General features: G+C 49.7%; 2 protein-coding genes across 4 annotated transcripts in view; one reads left to right on the top strand and one right to left on the bottom strand.

The window, feature by feature from the left end:
* TMEM220 (transmembrane protein 220) overlaps positions 1-11,599 on the bottom strand; it is a 38,021-nt gene extending 26,422 nt beyond the window's left edge. The window contains exon 1 of the mRNA XM_072112737.1: positions 10,358-11,599. Coding sequence (XP_071968838.1) covers positions 10,358-10,492 — 135 coding nt within the window. The 5' untranslated portion in view covers positions 10,493-11,599. The remainder of the gene's footprint in view (positions 1-10,357) is intronic.
* ADPRM (ADP-ribose/CDP-alcohol diphosphatase, manganese dependent) lies at positions 10,783-21,245 on the top strand. Of its 3 annotated transcripts, XM_072112735.1 has the most exons (5): positions 10,783-10,840; positions 11,379-11,576; positions 19,290-19,895; positions 20,193-20,309; positions 20,738-21,245. In XM_072112735.1, exons 3-5 carry the CDS (start codon positions 19,325-19,327, stop codon positions 21,031-21,033), a joined length of 984 nt encoding a protein of 327 aa, XP_071968836.1. In that variant the 5' UTR covers positions 10,783-10,840; positions 11,379-11,576; positions 19,290-19,324; the 3' UTR covers positions 21,034-21,245. The 3 variants fall into 3 exon arrangements, with proteins under 3 accessions (XP_071968836.1, XP_071968837.1, XP_071968835.1); XM_072112736.1 differs by lacking the exon at positions 10,783-10,840 and having other exon boundaries at positions 11,357-11,576; XM_072112734.1 differs by lacking the exons at positions 10,783-10,840; positions 11,379-11,576 and adding an exon at positions 11,592-11,750.

Below are 21,245 nucleotides of genomic sequence, written 5' to 3'. Positions count from 1 at the left end.
CTCAGTCTATACCCCACATGATCAGCTCCTCTCCTGAAATACTCTGTGCTGCTGTGTCCTGCTCCCCCACTATGTAACTCTCAGTCTATACCCCACATGATCAGCTCCTCTCCTGAAATACTCTGTGCTGCTGTGTCCTGCTCCCCCACTATGTAACTCTCAGTCTATACCCCACATGATCAGCTCCTCTCCTGAAATACTCTGTGCTGCTGTGTCCTGCTCCCCCACTATGTAACTCTCAGTCTATACCCCACATGATCAGCTCCTCTCCTGAAATACTCTGTGCTGCTGTGTCCTGCTCCCCCAACTATGTAACTCTCAGTCTATACCCCACATGATCAGCTCCTCTCCTGAAATACTCTGTGCTGCTGTGTCCTGCTCCCCCACTATGTAACTCTCAGTCTATACCCCACATGATCAGCTCCTCTCCTGAAATACTCTGTGCTGCTGTGTCCTGCTCCCCCACTATGTAACTCTCAGTCTATACCCCACATGATCAGCTCCTCTCCTGAAATACTCTGTGCTGCTGTGTCCTGCTCCCCACTATGTAACTCTCAGTCTATACCCCACATGATCAGCTCCTCTCCTGAAATACTCTGTGCTGCTGTGTCCTGCTCCCCCACTATGTAACTCTCAGTCTATACCCCACATGATCAGCTCCTCTCCTGAAATACTCTGTGCTGCTGTGTCCTGCTCCCCCACTATGTAACTCTCAGTCTATACCCCACATGATCAGCTCCTCTCCTGAAATACTCTGTGCTGCTGTGTCCTGCTCCTCCACTATGTAACTCTCAGTCTATACCCCACATGATCAGCTCCTCTCCTGAAATACTCTGTGCTGCTGTGTCCTGCTCCCCCACTATGTAACTCTCAGTCTATACCCCACATGATCAGCTCCTCTCCTGAAATACTCTGTGCTGCTGTGTCCTGCTCCCCCACTATGTAACTCTCAGTCTATACCCCACATGATCAGCTCCTCTCCTGAAATACTCTGTGCTGCTGTGTCCTGCTCCCCCACTATGTAACTCTCAGTCTATACCCCACATGATCAGCTCCTCTCCTGAAATACTCTGTGCTGCTGTGTCCTGCTCCCCCACTATGTAACTCTCAGTCTATACCCCACATGATCAGCTCCTCTCCTGAAATACTCTGTGCTGCTGTGTCCTGCTCCCCCACTATGTAACTCTCAGTCTATACCCCACATGATCAGCTCCTCTCCTGAAATACTCTGTGCTGCTGTGTCCTGCTCCCCCACTATGTAACTCTCAGTCTATACCCCACATGATCAGCTCCTCTCCTGAAATACTCTGTGCTGCTGTGTCCTGCTCCCCCACTATGTAACTCTCAGTCTATACCCCACATGATCAGCTCCTCTCCTGAAATACTCTGTGCTGCTGTGTCCTGCTCCCCACTATGTAACTCTCAGTCTATACCCCACATGATCAGCTCCTCTCCTGAAATACTCTGTGCTGCTGTGTCCTGCTCCCCCACTATGTAACTCTCAGTCTATACCCCACATGATCAGCTCCTCTCCTGAAATACTCTGTGCTGCTGTGTCCTGCTCCCCCACTATGTAACTCTCAGTCTATACCCCACATGATCAGCTCCTCTCCTGAAATACTCTGTGCTGCTGTGTCCTGCTCCCCCACTATGTAACTCTCAGTCTATACCCCACATGATCAGCTCCTCTCCTGAAATACTCTGTGCTGCTGTGTCCTGCTCCCCCACTATGTAACTCTCAGTCTATACCCCACATGATCAGCTCCTCTCCTGAAATACTCTGTGCTGCTGTGTCCTGCTCCCCCACTATGTAACTCTCAGTCTATACCCCACATGATCAGCTCCTCTCCTGAAATACTCTGTGCTGCTGTGTCCTGCTCCCCCACTATGTAACTCTCAGTCTATACCCCACATGATCAGCTCCTCTCCTGAAATACTCTGTGCTGCTGTGTCCTGCTCCCCCACTATGTAACTCTCAGTCTATACCCCACATGATCAGCTCCTCTCCTGAAATACTCTGTGCTGCTGTGTCCTGCTCCCCCACTATGTAACTCTCAGTCTATACCCCACATGATCAGCTCCTCTCCTGAAATACTCTGTGCTGCTGTGTCCTGCTCCCCCACTATGTAACTCTCAGTCTATACCCCACATGATCAGCTCCTCTCCTGAAATACTCTGTGCTGCTGTGTCCTGCTCCCCCACTATGTAACTCTCAGTCTATACCCCACATGATCAGCTCCTCTCCTGAAATACTCTGTGCTGCTGTGTCCTGCTCCCCCACTATGTAACTCTCAGTCTATACCCCACATGATCAGCTCCTCTCCTGAAATACTCTGTGCTGCTGTGTCCTGCTCCCCCACTATGTAACTCTCAGTCTATACCCCACATGATCAGCTCCTCTCCTGAAATACTCTGTGCTGCTGTGTCTCCTGCTCTCCTCCCACTATGTAACTCTCAGTCTATACCCCACATGATCAGCTCCTCTCCTGAAATACTCTGTGCTGCTGTGTCCTGCTCCCCCACTATGTAACTCTCAGTCTATACCCCACATGATCAGCTCCTCTCCTGAAATACTCTGTGCTGCTGTGTCCTGCTCCCCCACTATGTAACTCTCAGTCTATACCCCACATGATCAGCTCCTCTCCTGAAATACTCTGTGCTGCTGTGTCCTGCTCCCCCACTATGTAACTCTCAGTCTATACCCCACATGATCAGCTCCTCTCCTGAAATACTCTGTGCTGCTGTGTCCTGCTCCTCCACTATGTAACTCTCAGTCTATACCCCACATGATCAGCTCCTCTCCTGAAATACTCTGTGCTGCTGTGTCCTGCTCCCCCACTATGTAACTCTCAGTCTATACCCCACATGATCAGCTCCTCTCCTGAAATACTCTGTGCTGCTGTGTCCTGCTCCCCCACTATGTAACTCTCAGTCTATACCCCACATGATCAGCTCCTCTCCTGAAATACTCTGTGCTGCTGTGTCCTGCTCCCCCACTATGTAACTCTCAGTCTATACCCCACATGATCAGCTCCTCTCCTGAAATACTCTGTGCTGCTGTGTCCTGCTCCTCCACTATGTAACTCTCAGTCTATACCCCACATGATCAGCTCCTCTCCTGAAATACTCTGTGCTGCTGTGTCCTGCTCCCCCACTATGTAACTCTCAGTCTATACCCCACATGATCAGCTCCTCTCCTGAAATACTCTGTGCTGCTGTGTCCTGCTCCCCCCACTATGTAACTCTCAGTCTATACCCCACATGATCAGCTCCTCTCCTGAAATACTCTGTGCTGCTGTGTCCTGCTCCTCCACTATGTAACTCTCAGTCTATACCCCACATGATCAGCTCCTCTCCTGAAATACTCTGTGCTGCTGTGTCCTGCTCCCCCACTATGTAACTCTCAGTCTATACCCCACATGATCAGCTCCTCTCCTGAAATACTCTGTGCTGCTGTGTCCTGCTCCCCCACTATGTAACTCTCAGTCTATACCCCACATGATCAGCTCCTCTCCTGAAATACTCTGTGCTGCTGTGTCCTGCTCCCCCACTATGTAACTCTCAGTCTATACCCCACATGATCAGCTCCTCTCCTGAAATACTCTGTGCTGCTGTGTCCTGCTCCCCCACTATGTAACTCTCAGTCTATACCCCCACATGATCAGCTCCTCTCCTGAAATACTCTGTGCTGCTGTGTCCTGCTCCCCCACTATGTAACTCTCAGTCTATACCCCACATGATCAGCTCCTCTCCTGAAATACTCTGTGCTGCTGTGTCCTGCTCCCCCACTATGTAACTCTCAGTCTATACCCCACATGATCAGCTCCTCTCCTGAAATACTCTGTGCTGCTGTGTCCTGCTCCTCCACTATGTAACTCTCAGTCTATACCCCACATGATCAGCTCCTCTCCTGAAATACTCTGTGCTGCTGTGTCCTGCTCCCCCACTATGTAACTCTCAGTCTATACCCCACATGATCAGCTCCTCTCCTGAAATACTCTGTGCTGCTGTGTCCTGCTCCCCACTATGTAACTCTCAGTCTATACCCCACATGATCAGCTCCTCTCCTGAAATACTCTGTGCTGCTGTGTCCTGCTCCCCCACTATGTAACTCTCAGTCTATACCCCACATGATCAGCTCCTCTCCTGAAATACTCTGTGCTGCTGTGTCCTGCTCCCCCACTATGTAACTCTCAGTCTATACCCCACATGATCAGCTCCTCTCCTGAAATACTCTGTGCTGCTGTGTCCTGCCCTCCCCTCCCACTATGTAACTCTCAGTCTATACCCCACATGATCAGCTCCTCTCCTGAAATACTCTGTGCTGCTGTGTCCTGCTCCCCACTATGTAACTCTCAGTCTATACCCCACATGATCAGCTCCTCTCCTGAAATACTCTGTGCTGCTGTGTCCTGCTCCCCCACTATGTAACTCTCAGTCTATACCCCACATGATCAGCTCCTCTCCTGAAATACTCTGTGCTGCTGCCTGCTCCCCACTATGTAACTCTCAGTCTATACCCCACATGATCAGCTCCTCTCCTGAAATACTCTGTGCTGCTGTGTCCTGCTCCCCCACTATGTAACTCTCAGTCTATACCCCACATGATCAGCTCCTCTCCTGAAATACTCTGTGCTGCTGTGTCCTGCCCCCCCACTATGTAACTCTCAGTCTATACCCCACATGATCAGCTCCTCTCCTGAAATACTCTGTGCTGCTGTGTCCTGCTCCCCACTATGTAACTCTCAGTCTATACCCCACATGATCAGCTCCTCTCCTGAAATACTCTGTGCTGCTGTGTCCTGCTCCCCCACTATGTAACTCTCAGTCTATACCCCCACATGATCAGCTCCTCTCCTGAAATACTCTGTGCTGCTGTGTCCTGCTCCCCACTATGTAACTCTCAGTCTATACTCCACATGATCAGCTCCTCTCCTGAAATACTCTGTGCTGCTGTGTCCTGCTCCTCCACTATGTAACTCTCAGTCTATACCCCACATGATCAGCTCCTCTCCTGAAATACTCTGTGCTGCTGTGTCCTGCTCCCCCACTATGTAACTCTCAGTCTATACCCCACATGATCAGCTCCTCTCCTGAAATACTCTGTGCTGCTGTGTCCTGCTCCCCCACTATGTAACTCTCAGTCTATACCCCACATGATCAGCTCCTCTCCTGAAATACTCTGTGCTGCTGTGTCCTGCTCCCCCACTATGTAACTCTCAGTCTATACCCCACATGATCAGCTCCTCTCCTGAAATACTCTGTGCTGCTGTGTCCTGCTCCTCCACTATGTAACTCTCAGTCTATACCCCACATGATCAGTTCCTCTCCTGAAATACTCTGTGCTGCTGTGTCCTGCTCCCCACTATGTAACTCTCAGTCTATACCCCACATGATCAGCTCCTCTCCTGTAATACTCTGTGCTGCTGTGTCCTGCTCCCCCACTATGTAACTCTCAGTCTATACCCCACATGATCAGCTCCTCTCCTGAAATACTCTGTGCTGCTGTGTCCTGCTCCCCCACTATGTAACTCTCAGTCTATACCCCACATGATCAGCTCCTCTCCTGAAATACTCTGTGCTGCTGTGTCCTGCTCCCCACTATGTAACTCTCAGTCTATACCCCCCCACATGATCAGCTCCTCTCCTGAAATACTCTGTGCTGCTGTGTCCTGCTCCTCCACTATGTAACTCTCAGTCTATACCCCACATGATCACCTCCTCTCCTGAAATACTCTGTGCTGCTGTGTCCTGCCCCCCACTATGTAACTCTCAGTCTATACCCCACATGATCAGTTCCTCTCCTGAAATACTCTGTGCTGCTGTGTCCTGCTCCCCCACTATGTAACTCTCAGTCTATACCCCACATGATCACCTCCTCTCCTGAAATACTCTGTGCTGCTGTGTCCTGCCCCCCCACTATGTAACTCTCAGTCTATACCCCCCACATGATCAGCTCCTCTCCTGAAATACTCTGTGCTGCTGTATCCTGCTCCCCCACTATGTAACTCTGTCTATACCCCACATGATCAGCTCCTCTCCTGAAATACTCTGTGCTGCTGTGTCCTGCTCCCCCACTATGTAACTCTCAGTCTATACCCCACATGATCAGCTCCTCTCCTGAAATACTCTGTGCTGCTGTGTCCTGCTCCTCCACTATGTAACTCTCAGTCTATACCCCACATGATCAGCTCCTCTCCTGAAATACTCTGTGCTGCTGTGTCCTGCTCCCCACTATGTAACTCTCAGTCTATACCCCACATGATCAGCTCCTCTCCTGAAATACTCTGTGCTGCTGTGTCCTGCCCCCCCACTATGTAACTCTCAGTCTATACCCCCACATGATCAGCTCCTCTCCTGAAATACTCTGTGCTGCTGTGTCCTGCTCCCCCACTATGTAACTCTCAGTCTATACCCCACATGATCAGCTCCTCTCCTGAAATACTCTGTGCTGCTGTGTCCTGCTCCCCACTATGTAACTCTCAGTCTATACCCCACATGATCAGCTCCTCTCCTGAAATACTCTGTGCTGCTGTGTCCTGCTCCCCCACTATGTAACTCTCAGTCTATACCCCACACATGATCAGCTCCTCCCCTGAAATACTCTGTGCTGCTGTGTCCTGCTCCCCACTATGTAACTCTCAGTCTATACCCCACATGATCAGCTCCTCTCCTGAAATACTCTGTGCTGCTGTGTCCTGCTCCCCACTATGTAACTCTCAGTCTATACCCCACATGATCAGCTCCTCTCCTGAAATACTCTGTGCTGCTGTGTCCTGCTCCCCCACTATGTAACTCTCAGTCTATACCCCACATGATCAGCTCCTCTCCTGAAATACTCTGTGCTGCTGTGTCCTGCCCCCCACTATGTAACTCTCAGTCTATACCCCACATGATCAGCTCCTCTCCTGAAATACTCTGTGCTGCTGTGTCCTGCCCCCCACTATGTAACTCTCAGTCTATACCCCACATGATCAGCTCCTCTCCTGAAATACTCTGTGCTGCTGTGTCCTGCTCCCCCACTATGTAACTCTCAGTCTATACCCCCACATGATCAGCTCCTCTCCTGAAATACTCTGTGCTGCTGTGTCCTGCTCCTCCACTATGTAACTCTCAGTCTATACCCCACATGATCAGCTCCTCTCCTGAAATACTCTGTGCTGCTGTGTCCTGCTCCCCCACTATGTAACTCTCAGTCTATACCCCACATGATCAGCTCCTCTCCTGAAATACTCTGTGCTGCTGTGTCCTGCTCCCCACTATGTAACTCTCAGTCTATACCCCACATGATCAGCTCCTCTCCTGAAATACTCTGTGCTGCTGTGTCCTGCTCCCCCACTATGTAACTCTCAGTCTATACCCCACATGATCAGCTCCTCTCCTGAAATACTCTGTGCTGCTGTGTCCTGCTCCCCACTATGTAACTCTCAGTCTATACCCCCACATGATCAGCTCCTCTCCTGAAATACTCTGTGCTGCTGTGTCCTGCCCCCACTATGTAACTCTCAGTCTATACCCCACATGATCAGCTCCTCTCCTGAAATACTCTGTGCTGCTGTGTCCTGCTCCCCCACTATGTAACTCTCAGTCTATACCCCACATGATCAGCTCCTCTCCTGAAATACTCTGTGCTGCTGTGTCCTGCTCCCCCCACTATGTAACTCTCAGTCTATACCCCACATGATCAGCTCCTCTCCTGAAATACTCTGTGCTGCTGTGTCCTGCTCCCCACTATGTAACTCTCAGTCTATACCCCACATGATCAGCTCCTCTCCTGAAATACTCTGTGCTGCTGTGTCCTGCTCCCCACTATGTAACTCTCAGTCTATACCCCACATGATCAGCTCCTCTCCTGAAATACTCTGTGCTGCTGTGTCCTGCCCCCCCCCCCCCACTATGTAACTCTCAGTCTATACCCCACATGATCAGCTCCTCTCCTGAAATACTCTGTGCTGCTGTGTCCTGCCCCCCCCCACTATGTAACTCTCAGTCTATACCCCCACATGATCAGCTCCTCTCCTGAAATACTCTGTGCTGCTGTGTCCTGCTCCCCCACTATGTAACTCTCAGTCTATACCCCACATGATCAGCTCCTCTCCTGAAATACTCTGTGCTGCTGTGTCCTGCTCCCCACTATGTAACTCTCAGTCTATACCCCACATGATCAGCTCCTCTCCTGAAATACTCTGTGCTGCTGTGTCCTGCTCCCCACTATGTAACTCTCAGTCTATACCCCACATGATCAGCTCCTCTCCTGAAATACTCTGTGCTGCTGTGTCCTGCTCCCCACTATGTAACTCTCAGTCTATACCCCACATGATCAGCTCCTCTCCTGAAATACTCTGTGCTGCTGTGTCCTGCTCCCCACTATGTAACTCTCAGTCTATACCCCACATGATCAGCTCCTCTCCTGAAATACTCTGTGCTGCTGTGTCCTGCTCCCCCACTATGTAACTCTCAGTCTATACCCCACATGATCAGCTCCTCTCCTGAAATACTCTGTGCTGCTGTGTCCTGCTCCCCACTATGTAACTCTCAGTCTATACCCCACATGATCAGCTCCTCTCCTGAAATACTCTGTGCTGCTGTGTCCCGCTCCCCCACTATGTAACTCTCAGTCTATACCCCACATGATCAGCTCCTCTCCTGAAATACTCTGTGCTGCTGTGTCCTGCTCCCCCACTATGTAACTCTCAGTCTATACCCCACATGATCAGCTCCTCTCCTGAAATACTCTGTGCTGCTGTGTCCTGCTCCCCACTATGTAACTCTCAGTCTATACCCCCACATGATCAGCTCCTCTCCTGAAATACTCTGTGCTGCTGTGTCCTGCTCCTCACTATGTAACTCTCAGTCTATACCCCACATGATCAGCTCCTCTCCTGAAATACTCTGTGCTGCTGTGTCCTGCTCCCCCCCACTATGTAACTCTCAGTCTATACCCCACATGATCAGCTCCTCTCCTGAAATACTCTGTGCTGCTGTGTCCTGCCCCCCACTATGTAACTCTCAGTCTATACCCCACATGATCAGCTCCTCTCCTGAAATACTCTGTGCTGCTGTGTCCTGCTCCCCCACTATGTAACTCTCAGTCTATACCCCACATGATCAGCTCCTCTCCTGAAATACTCTGTGCTGCTGTGTCCTGCTCCCCCACTATGTAACTCTCAGTCTATACCCCACATGATCAGCTTCTGTCCTGAAATACTCTGTGCTGCTGTGTCCTGCCCCCCACTATGTAACTCTCAGTCTATACCCCCCACATGATCAGCTCCTCTCCTGAAATACTCTGTGCTGCTGTGTCCTGCTCCCCCACTATGTAACTCTCAGTCTATACCCCACATGATCAGCTCCTCTCCTGAAATACTCTGTGCTGCTGTGTCCTGCTCCCCCACTATGTAACTCTCAGTCTATACCCCACATGATCAGCTCCTCTCCTGAAATACTCTGTGCTGCTGTGTCCTGCTCCTCCACTATGTAACTCTCAGTCTATACCCCACATGATCAGCTCCTCTCCTGAAATACTCTGTGCTGCTGTGTCCTGCTCCCCCACTATGTAACTCTCAGTCTATACCCCACATGATCAGCTCCTCTCCTGAAATACTCTGTGCTGCTGTGTCCTGCTCCCCCCACTATGTAACTCTCAGTCTATACCCTACATGATCAGCTCCTCTCCTGAAATACTCTGTGCTGCTGTGTCCTGCCCCCCACTATGTAACTCTCAGTCTATACCCCACATGATCAGCTCCTCTCCTGAAATACTCTGTGCTGCTGTGTCCTGCTCCCCACTATGTAACTCTCAGTCTATACCCCACATGATCAGCTCCTCTCCTGAAATACTCTGTGCTGCTGTGTCCTGCCCCCCACTATGTAACTCTCAGTCTATACCCCACATGATCAGCTCCTCTCCTGAAATACTCTGTGCTGCTGTGTCCTGCTCCCCCACTATGTAACTCTCAGTCTATACCCCACATGATCAGCTCCTCTCCTGAAATACTCTGTGCTGCTGTGTCCTGCCCCCCACTATGTAACTCTCAGTCTATACCCCACATGATCAGCTCCTCTCCTGAAATACTCTGTGCTGCTGTGTCCTGCCCCCCACTATGTAACTCTCAGTCTATACCCCACATGATCAGCTCCTCTCCTGAAATACTCTGTGCTGCTGTGTCCTGCTCTCCACTATGTAACTCTCAGTCTATACCCCACATGATCAGCTCCTCTCCTGAAATACTCTGTGCTGCTGTGTCCTGCTCCCCCACTATGTAACTCTCAGTCTATACCCCCACATGATCAGCTTCTCTCCTGAAATACTCTGTGCTGCTGTGTAGATCCGCTGCTCCAGCATGCTCGGGGTTACCTGCACATAAGCCGCCAGGGCAAAAAACATGGACATGATGAGATTGCAGATCCTCCATAGTGTGAGCTGATATTGGGGTCCTGGTAATGTTGGGGGCTTCATGTGGGGGTCCGGGGCTCTATCCGCTCCCTCCATGGCCTCCGGGGCTTTTTGCTACTCTATGCAGATTCTGTCACTCCCATTTGTCAGAATGCTTCCTGTTCTGTCACAAAAACCCCACCCACCTCTCCACAGACTCCGCCCATTGTATTAACCCCATCCCTGCCACTCCGCTATAACCTCTGCACTTTCTTTCCTTCACCATTGCCCTCTCTGTACAGGTGAAATTACTTCAATCTGAAAACATGTGTCACAGCTGAGGGTTTGTTACAATTGCTCCTTGCTACAGCATCTTCTGGCGGCAGGAATCTGTATTCAGTTTGTTACAGTGTATCGGTGCAGGTGACATGTAGTTATGTTTCTAGACGATTCTCTAGACTGGAGGTAATTGTAACAAAGTTTCAGCAGTGAGAAATCTCAGCTGCTATTCACTGACAGCAAGCAGTCACCTTCCTGTCATCAGTGATATCATAATGGGAGCTTTAACAGCTGAAATTATTTAGGAACATGAGGACCCCTTTAACCGGGGGTCATGTTTGCAGGTATAACGCTATATATGGTCCAGTCCTCACTACAGGATATTCTTAAAGGGATGTTCCAGGTGGTCTCTGGGTGGGTCAGCAGCTACTCAGGCCAGGGACAGCACCTTTAACAGTCCTGAGCTGCGACACAAGGCATGGCCACTATAGACTGTGCGGCGCTGTGCTCATGGCAATAATTCACACTTGGAGACTGCCCCTTTAACAATAAACGGCTGCTAACAGAGAGCAATAGTTTATAATCAATTACACAAAAACAGGCTAACAATGGGTTAAAAAAACAAAAAATGCTAATTACTTGCTACTCCCTATAGTGACTGACACTGGACATCCCCTTTAAGGAAATGGCACAATTGTTTGCTAATGATGTCATCTGTGTATAGATGAACTGTTACTAGGCGGCTGATAACAGAGAACAATAGCCTGCAGCTCACTAACTGATCCTGCAGAGGCGGCTGCTAACAGAGAGCAATAGCTGCGTGCTGAGGCGCTATACATGCCATGGATGGCTGATACAAGAGAGCAATAGCTTATGCGCAGGAGGATGTCACGGATTCAGCACTGGAGCCCAGGAGCTTGAGGTGAGGTCTCTGTGCGCTGCACATGGTTGTGTTGTTTCAGTGTGTCAGCTCAGATTGTGGGCGGAGCCTGGTCACATGACATGTAGGGGGCGGGCTGTGATGAGGAAGGACACCCCTGCGCCTGCAATGCAGCCGTGTGTCACCAGCACCTCCTGACGTCACCCAACATGCCGGGTAAGAGTGACCCCTGCACCCCGGGCACCCAGCTGGGCACCCGTAACCCCGGGCAATGCTCTGCTCCCAGTCCCTCATAGCAATGCTCCTGTCCCTGTGTCCTGAGAGGGTTAATAGTTACTTCTGTATGGCCCATAGCGGGTCGGGCAGGACAGAACCGCTGCCCCTACCTATAGTCTTAGTATTGTAGACATCAGTCAGGACTGTGACATCTTCTCTCCTGCCCAGAAGTGGCTCCGCGGAACATCAGTCATTCCGGACTCTACCTCAAATGTAACGGAAAAGATACATTGTATAAGATACCTAAAACCTAAGGAGAATATAAGAGAGCAGCAAAGGTCCTGGAAGGAGAATATAAGAGAGCAGCAAAGGTCCTGGAAGGAGAATATAAGAGAGCAGCAAAGGTCCTGGACAGAGAATATAAAAGAGCAACAAAGGTCCTGGAAGGAGAATATAAGAGAGCACCCCAGGTCCTGGAAGCAGATTATAAGAGAGCAGCAAAGGTCCTGGAAGGAGAATATAAGAGAGCAGCAAAGGTCCTGGACAGAGAATATAAAATAGCAACAAAGGTCCTGGACAGCGCATATAAGAGAGCAGCAAAGGTCCTGGAAGGAGAATATAAGAGAGCAGCAAAGGTCCTGGACAGAGAATATAAGAGAGCAGCAAAGGTCCTGGAAGGAGAATATAAGAGAGCAGCAAAGGTCCTGGAAGGAGAATATAAGAGAGCAGCCCAGGTCCTGGACAGCGAATATAAGAGAGCAGCCCAGGTCCTGGACAGCGAATATAAGAGAGCAGCCCAGGTCCTGGACAGCGAATATAAGAGAGCAGCCCAGGTCCTGGACAGCGAATATAAGAGAGCAGCCCAGGTCCTGGACAGCGAATATAAGAGAGCAGCCCAGGTCCTGGACAGAGAATATAAAAGAGCAACAAAGGTCCTGGACAGAGAATATATGAGAGCAGCCCAGGTCCTGGACAGGAAATATAAGAGAAGAGCCCAGGTCATGGAAGGAGAATGTAAGAGAGCAGCCCAGGTCCCGGACAAAGAATATAAGAGAGCAGCCCAGGTCCTTCACAGAGAATATAAGAGAGCAGCCCAGGTCCTGGAAGGAGAATATAAGAGAGCAGCCCAGGTCCTTCACAGAGAATATAAGAGAGCAGCCCAGGTCCTTCACAGAGAATGTAAGAGAGCAGCTCAGGTCCTGGAAAGGGAATATAAGAGAGTAGCCCAGGTCCTGGGCAAAGAATATGAGAGTAGCCAAGGTCCTGGACAGAGAATATAAAAGAGCAGCCCAGGTCCTGGACAGAGAACATGTGAGAGCAGCCCAGTTCTCGGAAGGTAAATATAAGAGAGCAGCCCAGGTCCTGGACAGAGAATAAGAGAAAGCAGCCCAGATTCAGCAAGGAGAATATGAGAGAGCAGCCCAGGTACAGGAAGGAGAATATGAGAGAGCAGCCCAGGTACAGGAAGGAGAATATGAGAGAGCAGCCCAGGTACAGGAAGGAGAATATGAGAGAGCAGCCCAGGTACAGGAAGGAGAATATGAGAGCAGCTCAGGTCCTGGACAGAGAATATAAGAGAGCAGCCCAGGTACAGGAAGGAGAATATGAGAGCAGCTCAGGTCCTGGACAGAGAATATAAGAGAGGAGCCCAGGTCCTGGCCAGAGAATAGAAGAAAGCAGCCCAGATTAAGGAATGAGAATATAAGGGAGCAGCCTAAGTCCAGGAAGGAGAATATGAGAGAGCAGCCCAGATCCTGGAAGGAGAATAAGAGAGCATCCCAGGTCCTGGAAGGAGAATATGAGAGAGCAACTCAGGTCCAGGAAGGAGAATATAAGAGAGCAGCCCAGGTACAGGAAGGAGAATATAAGAGAGCAACCCAGGTCCTGGCGGGAGAATATAAGAGAGCAGCCCAGGTCCTGGACATAGAATATAAGAGAGCAGCCCAGGTACTGGCCAGAGAATAGTAGAGAGCAGCCCAGGTACAGGAAGGAGAATATAAGAGAGCAGTCCAGGTCCTGGCGGGAGAATAGAGGAGAGCAGCCCAGGTCCTGGCCAGAGAATATAAGAGAGCAGCCCAGGTACTGGCCAGAGAATATAAGAGAGCAGCCAAGGTCCTGGACAGAAAATATAAGAGAGAAGCCCAGGTCCAGGAAGGAGAAAATAAGGAAGCACCCCAGATCCCAGAAGGAGAATATAAGACAGCAGCCCAGGTCCTGGACAGACAATATTAAACAGCAGCCCAGGTCCCGCAAGGAGAATAAAAGAGAGCAGCCCAGGACCTGGCCAGAGCATAGAAGACAGCAGCCCAGATTCAGGAAGGAGAACATGAGAAAGCAGCCCAGGTACAGAAAGGAGAATATGAGAGAGCAGCCCAGGTACAGGAAGGAGAATATGAGAGAGCAGCCCAGGTACAGGAAGGAGAATATGAGAGCAGCTCAGGTCCTGGAAGGAGAATAAGAGAGCAGCCCAGGTACAGGAAAGAGAATATGAGAGAGCAACCCAGGTCCAGGAAGGAGAATATAAGAGAGCAGCCCAGGTACAGGAAGGAGAATATGAGAGAGCAACCCAGGTCCAGGAAGGAGAATATAAGAGAGCAGCCCAGGTACAGGAAGGAGAATGTAAGAGAGCAACCCAGATCCAGGAAGGAGAATATAAGAGAGCAGCCCAGGTCCTGGCGGGAGAATAGAGGAGAGCAGCCCAGGTCCTGGCGGGAGAATAGAGGAGAGCAGCCCAGGTCCTGGCCAGAGAATATAAGAGAGCAGCCAAGGTCCTGGACAGAAAATATAAGAGAGAAGCCCAGGTCCAGGAAGGAGAAAATAAGGAAGCACCCCAGATCCCAGAAGGAGAATATAAGACAGCAGCCCAGGTCCTGGACTGAGAATATAAAACAGCAGCCCAGGTCCCGCAAGGAGAATAAAAGAGAGCATCCTATGCCCAGGAAGGACAATATGAGAGAGCAGCCCAGGACAGGACTTAAAATATAAGAGAACAGCCCAGGTCTCGGAAGGAGAATATAAGAGAGCAGCCCAGGTCCTGGCCAGAGCATAGAAGACAGCAGCCCAGATTCAGGAAGGAGAACATGAGAGAGCAGCCCAGGTCCTCGACAAAGAATTTAAGAGAGCAGCCCAGATTCTTCACAGAGAATATAATTGAGCAGCTCAGGTCCTGGACAGAGAATATAAGAGAGCAGTCCAGGTCCTGGACAGAGAATATAAGAGAGCATTCCAGGTCCAGGAAGGAGAATCTGAGAGAGCAGCCCAGTTCTCGGAAGGAGAAAATAAGAGAGCAGCCCCGGTCCTTGCCAGAGAATAGAAGAAAGCAGCCCAGATCCAGAAAGGAGAATAAAAGGGAGCAGCCCAGGCCCAGGAAGGAGAATATGAGGGAGCAGACTAAGTCCAGAAAGGAAAATATGAGAGAGCAGCCCAGGTACAGGAAGGAGAATATGAGAGAGCAACCCAGGTCCAGGAAGGAGAATATGTGAGAGCACCCCTGGTCCTGGAAGGAGAATATAAGAGAGCAGCCCGGGTCCTGGCAAGAGAATATAAGAGAGCAGCCCAGGTCCTGGAAGGAGAATAAAAGAGAGCACCCCAAGTTCAGGAAGGACAATATGAGAGAGCAGCCCAGGACCAGGACTCAAAATATAAGAGAACAGCCCAGGTCTCGGAAGGAGAATATAAGAGAGCAGCCCAGGTCCTGGACAGAGCAAAGAAGAGAGCAACCCAGGTCCTGGAAGGAGAATAGAAGAAAGCAGCCCAGATTCAGGAAGGAGAATATAAGGCAGCAGTGTAAGTCCAGGAAGGAGAATATAAAAGAGCAGCCCAGGTACAGGAAGGAGAATATAAGAAGGCAGCCCAGGTCCAGGAAGGATAATATGAGAGAGCAGCCCAGGTCCTGCAAGGAGAATATGAGAGAGCAGCAAAGGTCCTGGAAGGAGAATATAAGAGAGCAACTCAGGTCCTGGAAGGAGAATATAAGAGAGCAACTCAGGTCCTGGAGGGAGAATATAAGAGAGCAGCCCAGGTCCAGGAAAGAGAATATAAGAGAGCAGCCCAGGTCCTGAATAGAGAATATAAGAGAGCAGCCCAGGTCCTGGACAAAAAATATACAAGAGGAGCCAATGTCTGGAAGGAGAATATAGGGGAGCAGCCTAAGTTCAGGAAGGAGAATATGAGAGAGCAGCCCAGGTCCTGGAAGAAGAATATAAGAGAGGAGCCCAGGACCTGGAAGGAGAATATAAGAGAGGAGTACAGGTCCAGGAAGGAGAATGTAAGAGAGCAGCCCAGGTCCTGGACAGAGAATATAAGAGAGAAGCCCAGGTCCAGGAAGGAGAAAATAAGGAAGCACCCCAGATCCCAGAAGGAGAATATAAGACAGCAGCCCAGGTCCTGGACTGAGAATATAAAACAGCAGCCCAGGTCCCGCAAGGAGAATAAAAGAGAGCATCCTATGCCCAGGAAGGACAATATGAGAGAGCAGCCCAGGACAGGACTTAAAATATAAGAGAACAGCCCAGGTCTCGGAAGGAGAATATAAGAGAGCAGCCCAGGTCCTGGCCAGAGCATAGAAGACAGCAGCCCAGATTCAGGAAGGAGAACATGAGAGAGCAGCCCAGGTCCTCGACAAAGAATTTAAGAGAGCAGCCCAGATTCTTCACAGAGAATATAATTGAGCAGCTCAGGTCCTGGACAGAGAATATAAGAGAGCAGTCCAGGTCCTGGACAGAGAATATAAGAGAGCATTCCAGGTCCAGGAAGGAGAATCTGAGAGAGCAGCCCAGTTCTCGGAAGGAGAAAATAAGAGAGCAGCCCCGGTCCTTGCCAGAGAATAGAAGAAAGCAGCCCAGATCCAGAAAGGAGAATAAAAGGGAGCAGCCCAGGCCCAGGAAGGAGAATATAAGGGAGCAGACTAAGTCCAGAAAGGAAAATATGAGAGAGCAGCCCAGGTACAGGAAGGAGAATATGAGAGAGCAACCCAGGTCCAGGAAGGAGAATATGTGAGAGCACCCCTGGTCCTGGAAGGAGAATATAAGAGAGCAGCCCGGGTCCTGGCAAGAGAATATAAGAGAGCAGCCCAGGTCCTGGAAGGAGAATTAAAAGAGAGCACCCCAAGTTCAGGAAGGACAATATGAGAGAGCAGCCCAGGACCAGGACTCAAAATATAAGAGAACAGCCCAGGTCCTGGACAGAGCAAAGAAGAGAGCAACCCAGGTCCTGGAAGGAGAATAGAAGAAAGCAGCCCAGATTCAGGAAGGAGAATATAAGGCAGCAGTGTAAGTCCAGGAAGGAGAATATAAAAGAGCAGCCCAGGTACAGGAAGGAGAATATAAGAAGGCAGCCCAGGTCCAGGAAGGATAATATGAGAGAGCAGCCCAGGTCCTGCAAGGAGAATATGAGAGAGCAGCAAAGGTCCTGGAAGGAGAATATAAGAGAGCAACTCAGGTCCTGGAAGGAGAATATAAGAGAGCAACTCAGGTCCTGGAGGGAGAATATAAGAGAGCAGCCCAGGTCCAGGAAAGAGAATATAAGAGAGCAGCCCAGGTCCTGAATAGAGAATATAAGAGAGCAGCCCAGGTCCTGGACAAAAAATATACAAGAGGAGCCAATGTCTGGAAGGAGAATATAGGGGAGCAGCCTAAGTTCAGGAAGGAGAATATGAGAGAGCAGCCCAGGTCCTGGAAGAAGAATATAAGAGAGGAGCCCAGGACCTGGAAGGAGAATATAAGAGAGGAGTACAGGTCCAGGAAGGAGAATGTAAGAGAGGAGCCCAGTTCCAGGAAGTAGAATATGAGAGAGAAGCCCAGGTCCAGGAAGGAGAATATGTGAGAGCAGCCCAGGTCCCACAAGGAGAATATAAGAGTGGAAGAAAGCAGCAAAGGTCCTCGGCAGATAATATCAGAGAGCAGCCCAGGTCCTGGACAGAGAATATAAAGAGAGCAGCCCAGATCCTGGACAGAGAATATAAAGGGAGCAGCCCAGGTCCAGGAAGGAGAATAGAAGAGAGCAGCCCAGGACCTGGACAGAGAATAGAAGAGAGCAGCCCAGGTGCCATACATAGAATATAAGAGAGCAGCTCAGGTCCCGGAAGGAGAATATAAGAGAGCAGCTCAGGTCCCGGAAGGAGAATATGAGGGCAGCTCATATCTCGGGAGAAGAATATAAGAGAGCAGCCCAGGTCCCGTACATAGAATATAAGAGAGCAGCCCAGGTCCCGGAAGGAGAATAGAAGAGAGTAGCTCAGGTCCCGGAAGGAGAACATGAGGGCAGCTCATATCTCGGGAGAAGAATAGAAGAGAGCAGCCCAGGTCCCGTACATAGAATATAAGAGAGCAGCCCAGGTCCCGGAAGGAGAATATAAGAGAGCAGCCCAGGTCCCGGAAGGAGAATATAAGAGAGCAGCTCAGGTCCCGGAAGGAGAATATGAGGGCAGCTCATATCTCGGTAGAAGAATATAAGAGAGCAGCCCAGGTCCCGTACATAGAATATAAGAGAGCAGCCCAGGTCCCGGAAGGAGAATATAAGAGAGCAGCTCAGGTCCCGGAAGGAGAACATGAGGGCAGCTCATATCTCGGGAGAAGAATATAAGAGAGCAGCCCAGGTCCCGTACATAGAATATAAGAGAGCAGCTCAGGTCCCGGAAGGAGAACATGAGGGCAGCTCATATCTCGGGAGAAGAATATAAGAGAGCAGCCCAGGTCCCGTACATAGAATATAAGAGAGCAGCCCAGGTCCCGGAAGGAGAATATAAGAGAGCAGCTCAGGTCCCGGAAGGAGAATATGAGGGCAGCCCAGGTCCCGGAAGGAGAATATAAGAGAGCAGCTCAGGTCCCGGAAGGAGAATATGAGGGCAGCTCATATCTCGGGAGAAGAATATAAGAGAGCAGCCCAGGTCCCGTACATACAATATAAGAGAGCAGCCCAGGTCCCGGAAGGAGAATAGAAGGGAGCAGCCCAGGACCTGGACAGAGAATAGAAGAGAGCAGACCAGGTCCCGTACATAGAATATAAGAGAGCAGCTCAGGTCCCGGAAGGAGAATATAAGAGAGCATCCCAGGTTCTGGAAGGAAAATATAAGAGAGCAGCCCAGGTCCAGGAAGTAGAATATAGGAGTCCTGGAATGACCTTCATACAGCTACTGTTCCTGAATGGGTATACCCAGGCCTAGAACAGTCAGGGGTTGCTGTGGTGGGCACAGAATTCCCAGTCATAAATGTAACACAGAGGTGAGAGAGAGGATGTGATGTACCTGCAGTCATAGGTGGAGAATCTATATGGGTGGGATGTGTAGAGGATGAGCCCAAGTAAGGATGGACCACTTCACTGTAGACGTGGGGGTTCTTCTAATGTAGCAGGTGCGGACCTATAAACATGTGAGTAACCCTTCCCCATAGGCTTCATAATGGCCTATGATGTAGTGAAGCGTCATCACAATGGCTCTGAGAACAATTACATGCAGAATCTTGGGTGAGGTCCATGTCCAACCATCGCCGGTGGAAGACAGTGATCACTCTTGTTATAATTTCCATGAATCTTGTGTTTCAGAAGCTGAGCGGTTAAAGCCCCCCATAAATAAAGAAATGGAAGACCCACTATTTACGTTCGGTGTGATTGCCGACATCCAGTATGCCGACATTGACGACGGGTACAACTACACCAAGACAAGGATGAGATACTACCGAAACAGCCTGTCACTACTAAAGGGGGCCATGAACGAGTGGGCTTCTGAGCCCCACACCCCTCAGTTCATTCTCCAACTTGGTGACATCATAGACGGTTTCAATGTCAAGTACAAGACATCCGAGTCCTCTCTGAAGAAGGTCCTCGCCGAGATCGAGAAACTGAACACCCCTGTCCATCACATCTGGGGAAACCATGAGTTCTACAACTTTACTAGGAAGCAGTTAATGGAGTCCAGGCTGAACAGTTCCAGATGCCAAGAGACCTCAACCAAGTTTACTGAAGATGATGGTGACCTCCTGGACTCAACCTACGCCTATCACTTCAGTCCGTGCCCCAATTTTCGGTTACTTCTAATTGACTCTTACGACTTTAGCGTCATCGGAAGAGATCCGTCCACTGACAAGCATCTCAAGTCCTCGAAGCTCTTGAAACAGAAGAACCCAAATGAGGACAAGAACAGCCCTAAAGGTATTGAAGACGAAACATGATGGTAACCTCCATGGGGGGGGGGGGGGGGTATCGGAGTTGGTCATGTATATCACAAACTCACTAACTTATTGTCACATAGAGGCATCCTCTAATGAAACCTTCAGAAGGTCTTGGAATAGAACCTTTAGGTGGAGCCTTTGGCCGAACTTTCGTCCTCTTTAGGGCAGATCTGGACAATCCTCGTGGTGTTTTTGAGTTGTCAGATGACTAGTGTAGCATGGAGGGCGTTCCTGGTGATCATTAGGGTTATTACCTTTGTCTTTTTTTACGTTGTAGATCTTGCCGAAACTCGTTTTGTCCAGTTTAACGGTGGGATCAGCACTGCCCAGCTCAACTGGATCAATGAGGTTCTTGAGGCCTCAGATAAAAACCTTGAAAAAGTGATGGTTGCAGGTAGGTCATCTTATGGGGAGTTGTCAGATGTAGCAGCTGAAGAGGGTGCTGTGTCATTTGAAGACCATGCCATCTGGTGGCTTCTCGTTTGGATACGAGACAGGCATGTAGAGGGTATTGCTATCTTGCCGACCTCACCCTTGATATGGCAATGGATCAACCTTCACCAGGTAACAACTATGAAGGTCCATTGAAGATATTGAAGATCCAAAATCTTGAACAAAGTGTTATCATTGAGACCAACCTCTTATTTGGGTCTCCTATTGCCCCCAGTGCTATAATTGGACCTACCCATCAAAACTACCAGGTCCAAAACCTAAACTCAATCCAAAGGGAGTCCTATCCAGTCTATTATGAGGTCCTCATCATCCAAGCTTGAGTCCCATGGTTTGGCATAGTTTATGATAAACATTTCTCATCCTTTCCAGGTCACCTCCCGATCCACCCCGGATCCACAGATTTCGTGTGCTTGACGTGGAACTATGAGAAGGTCTTAGCTCTTCTACAAGCCCATCCCTCGGTGGTGGCCTATTTTGCCGGACATGATCATGATGGTGGCTACTTCTTAGACGAGTGTGGAATCCATCACCTAACCTTTAATGGCGTTATCGAGACTCCACCCGAGAGCCAGGCGTTTGGTACCATGTATATATACAGGGACAAAATGGTCCTAAAGGGGCGGGGCCTCATCCCTGACAGAACTCTAAGCTATAGGAAGGCTTAGTGCATGATGGGAAAAACACTCCAACAATCTGCAGGGAAGACACCATAATCCCAGAATGCATTGCTGTGCTAGAGGGACAACATAAAACTACTATAACAATCCTGGGAGAATAGAGCCACAGATGTCTATAATACATGGAAAGAGTATAAAATCCAGTGTGAGATACCAGATTTATTTTCGACACATTATAGTAAATTATATCTTATATGATC

Source organism: Engystomops pustulosus, chromosome 6 (genome assembly GCF_040894005.1).
Source record: "Engystomops pustulosus chromosome 6, aEngPut4.maternal, whole genome shotgun sequence".
NCBI classification, from domain to species: Eukaryota; Metazoa; Chordata; class Amphibia; order Anura; family Leptodactylidae; genus Engystomops; species Engystomops pustulosus.
Note: the sequence above shows the minus strand (reverse complement) of the source record. Positions and strands in the feature narration are given on the sequence as shown.